Source organism: Numida meleagris, chromosome 2, assembly GCF_002078875.1.
Source record: "Numida meleagris isolate 19003 breed g44 Domestic line chromosome 2, NumMel1.0, whole genome shotgun sequence".
Lineage (NCBI taxonomy): Eukaryota > Metazoa > Chordata > Aves > Galliformes > Numididae > Numida > Numida meleagris.
The window spans coordinates 3,160,557-3,163,793 of NC_034410.1; the positions used below are offsets into that span (position 1 = coordinate 3,160,557).

The 3,237-nt window shown below is 65.8% G+C and overlaps 1 protein-coding gene across 1 annotated transcript in view; it reads left to right on the forward strand.

Moving 5' to 3' along the window:
- The window catches only part of LOC110395011 (cathelicidin-1-like), a 6,582-nt gene continuing 5,332 nt past the window's right edge, over nt 1,988–3,237 (forward strand). The window contains exons 1-3 of the mRNA XM_021389096.1: nt 1,988–2,251; nt 2,938–3,045; nt 3,138–3,221. Of these exons, the coding sequence (XP_021244771.1) occupies nt 2,084–2,251; nt 2,938–3,045; nt 3,138–3,221 (360 nt within the window). The 5' untranslated portion in view covers nt 1,988–2,083. The remainder of the gene's footprint in view (nt 2,252–2,937; nt 3,046–3,137; nt 3,222–3,237) is intronic.

Below are 3,237 nucleotides of genomic sequence, written 5' to 3' on the forward strand. Positions count from 1 at the left end.
AGCACTGGGCCCAGTGCTGGGCTCCCCAGTTCCAGGCAGTCGGGGAACGGCTGGGGAGGGCTGCAAAGATGGGGGGGGGGCTGGAGCACCTCCCATGATGGGGAAAGGCTCAGAGCCCCAGGGCTGTTCAACCTGGAGAAGACAGAGGGGATCTTATCTCCTCTGGAGACGTTCAGAACCCACCTGGCTGCTTTCCTGTGCAGCCTGCCCTGGGGAACCTGCTTTGGGGGGGGTAGGACCGGACGTTCTAGAGGAGCCCCCCGCACTTCTGGGATTCTGCACCCCACGGTGCACGGCCAAATGTGCCCTCCCCCCCGAAGCAGAGCCCTTCTAACTCCCACCGCCTCCCCAGCTGCCAAGGGAGGAGGATGGGAACCAACCCCACGAAGCTTCCCTTCGCCGACGAGCCGGCTCTCCAAGAAAAACACCCGGCAAACCCCATCCCTTCCCCTGCGCGCCGCCCAGCCCCCGTGATTATCCTGGAAGCCAAGCCCCATGGATGCGCTGCTGCTGGGAGCGCTGCTGCTGGGAGCCCTGCTGCCCACCGCCCCACTGCCCACCCCCCCGCTGCCCCCCAGGCCGCGCCAGCTGGCCCACGCCGTGCTGGAGGCACATGGGAGCGATGCGGGCGGCGGGCTGAGGCTGCTCAAGCTGCAGGGAGTTACCAGGACGGTAGGAGCCTCGCTCGGGTTTCCCGCTGGGTTTTTGGGGAGAGGGGGAGCGTTTCTCGCCACGCCGAGTGCTGTCCTTCCTTCCCTTGCAGAAGTTTGACTGGGGCACGCACTTCACCATCCATCTCACCGCCCGCGAGACCGCCTGCCCCGCCGCGCCGCGCCGTGCTGCCTGCAGAGCCCGGCCGGGCCAGGTGGGTGTGGGGCACGGTGTGGGGCACGGTGTGGGGCACGGTGTGGGACCCCCTCCCGGCACAGCTGCCTCCCTCCTGACCCCCCTGCCCTGCAGCAGGTCCTGCACTGCGTGGCCCAGATCTCCGTCTTCGCCCTCCTGCCTGACGCGCCGCTGTCGCTGCTGGAGTGCGGCCGGCAGCCGGTGAGGGCTGCATGGGTTCCCCCTTCCCGTGGGGATAGAGGTCCCCCCCCCCCCCAGCTTTGGGGCCGAAGCCCACCCCCGTTTCTCATCCTTCAGCCCAGCAGCTCGGGGCAGCTCCGCTCCCAAAGCCAGCACAGCCCCGCAACCCCGCGAGAAGTTGGCATCAGGGAGCCGGCACCATCCCGACGCCCATGACACCAACTGTGGACCCCGTCCCGCAGACCCCAACCACCACGGGGCTGAAATAAAGATGTTCCAGGAGCGTGCTGTGCGTGTGATGCCTCTCCCCTGTCCCGACATCCAGCAGTGGCATGGGAATGAAGTTGCACAAACCCGCAGCCCCACGTGCAGCGTCCCCATCCCAATCGGCAGCACCACGTTGGCCAACCCTTGGGGCTGATGATAGATGGCAGCCTACAGGGCTGCTCCACCTGGCTGGCTGTGAGCCTTGGGGGCCGTTGCAGGGGACAGGAGGGGACCAGGGCTGTGGCATGGGAGGGGGGGGACCCGGGAGCACAGCCCCCGTGGACTGAGGACAGAACACGGTGGGGATGGTGGGAGTGGAATGGGAAATGGCTTGTGGGAGTGGGTGGGTCAGAAAGCCTCCACGTGGGGATGGGGACAGGGATGGGAAGGGGCCCTCGACCCCAACAGCAGCTGGCCTATGGGTCTGGAGGCCCTGGAACCTCCGTTGTCCCTGGGGTCCAGATTGCAATGGGATGGAATCACTTCACAATGGGATGGAGACTGGTCCATGCCTCCATCCTGGCCCCGGTGCTGCCCACCCTCTCCCTTGGTGCCATTTGGTGGCCGTGTGGCCACTCAACCAGAGCACCTCGTGCCCTGCAGCACAGCCAGGGGCTGGGGGCGGGACAGGGCCCCACATCCCATGGGCATGGCCACATCCCCACGGCAGGTTTTCCCCCACAGATAACGGCCGTGTTGTGGCTGCTCCACCCTGGGCCCATGGTTCCTCATTGCCCAACTTCAGGGCTGATAAAAGGCGCTGGGGGCGCAGGGTGGGCATGGTGTGAGGATGCCGAGCTGCTGGGTGCTGGTGCTGGCGCTGCTGGGGGGGGCCTGCGCCCTCCCGGCCCCCCTGGGCTACACCCAGGCTCTGACCCAGGCCGTGGACACCTACAACCAGCGGCCCGAGGTGCAGAACGCATTCCGGCTGCTCACTGCCGACCCCGAGCCCGGCCCGGTGAGCGCATGTGTGGGGACAGCGTGGGGAAGAACATGGGGACACTGGGGAACACCGTGAGGATGCTATGTGGAGGTGTTGAGGAAATCCCAGGGAGGGCATGGCAATAACGTGGAGACATAATGGGGACGGTGTGGGGACACCGTGGGGAACATCACGAGGACATCCTGGAGACATGCTGGGAACAGCATGGGGACATCTGGGGATAGCATGGGGACATGGGAGGGATGCCATGGGGACACTGTTGGCATTGTAGGGGGACAGCATGGAGACAGCATAGGGACAACATGGGGACAGCGTGGGGATAGGATGGAGACAGAGTGTGGACAGCATGGAGACACTTTGGGGAATATCATGGGGACATCCAGGGGCCAACATGAAGACAGCAAGGGGTCACCATGGGGAAGGCATGGGGACACTTAGGGGGACACCGTGGGAATGTCTTGGGAACATTCGGGGTCATTCTGGAGGCACCCTGGGAAAATCCTGGGGGCACCCTGGGGACATCAATGGGACAAGATGGGGAAACCATGGGGAAAGCACAGGGTCAGCATGGGCACATCATGGGGACAAACAGGGGACATCCAGACGGGGATGCGAGGCTGCTCCCCCTGCCGGCTCTGAGCCATGCCTGGTGTGGCCGGGGGTGCCGGGTGGCTGCCACCACGCTGTCCCCTGTCCCACAGAACGTCCAGCTCAGCTCCCTGCGCAACCTCAACTTCACCATCATGGAGACGCGCTGCCAGGCGCGCTCGGGCGCCCAGCTCGACAGCTGCGAGTTAAAGGAGGACGGGGTGAGCACCGCGCTGGGCTGGCGGGTGCTGGGGGGCTCCCGGGTTGGGGGTGGGAAGGACAGCCCCGTGTTCAGTGTCCCCACTGCTCACAGCTCGTCAAGGACTGCGCTGCGCCCGTGGTGCTGCAAGGCGGCCGCGCCGTGTTCGATGTCACCTGCGTGGACTCCATGGCGGACGTGAGTGGGGACACAA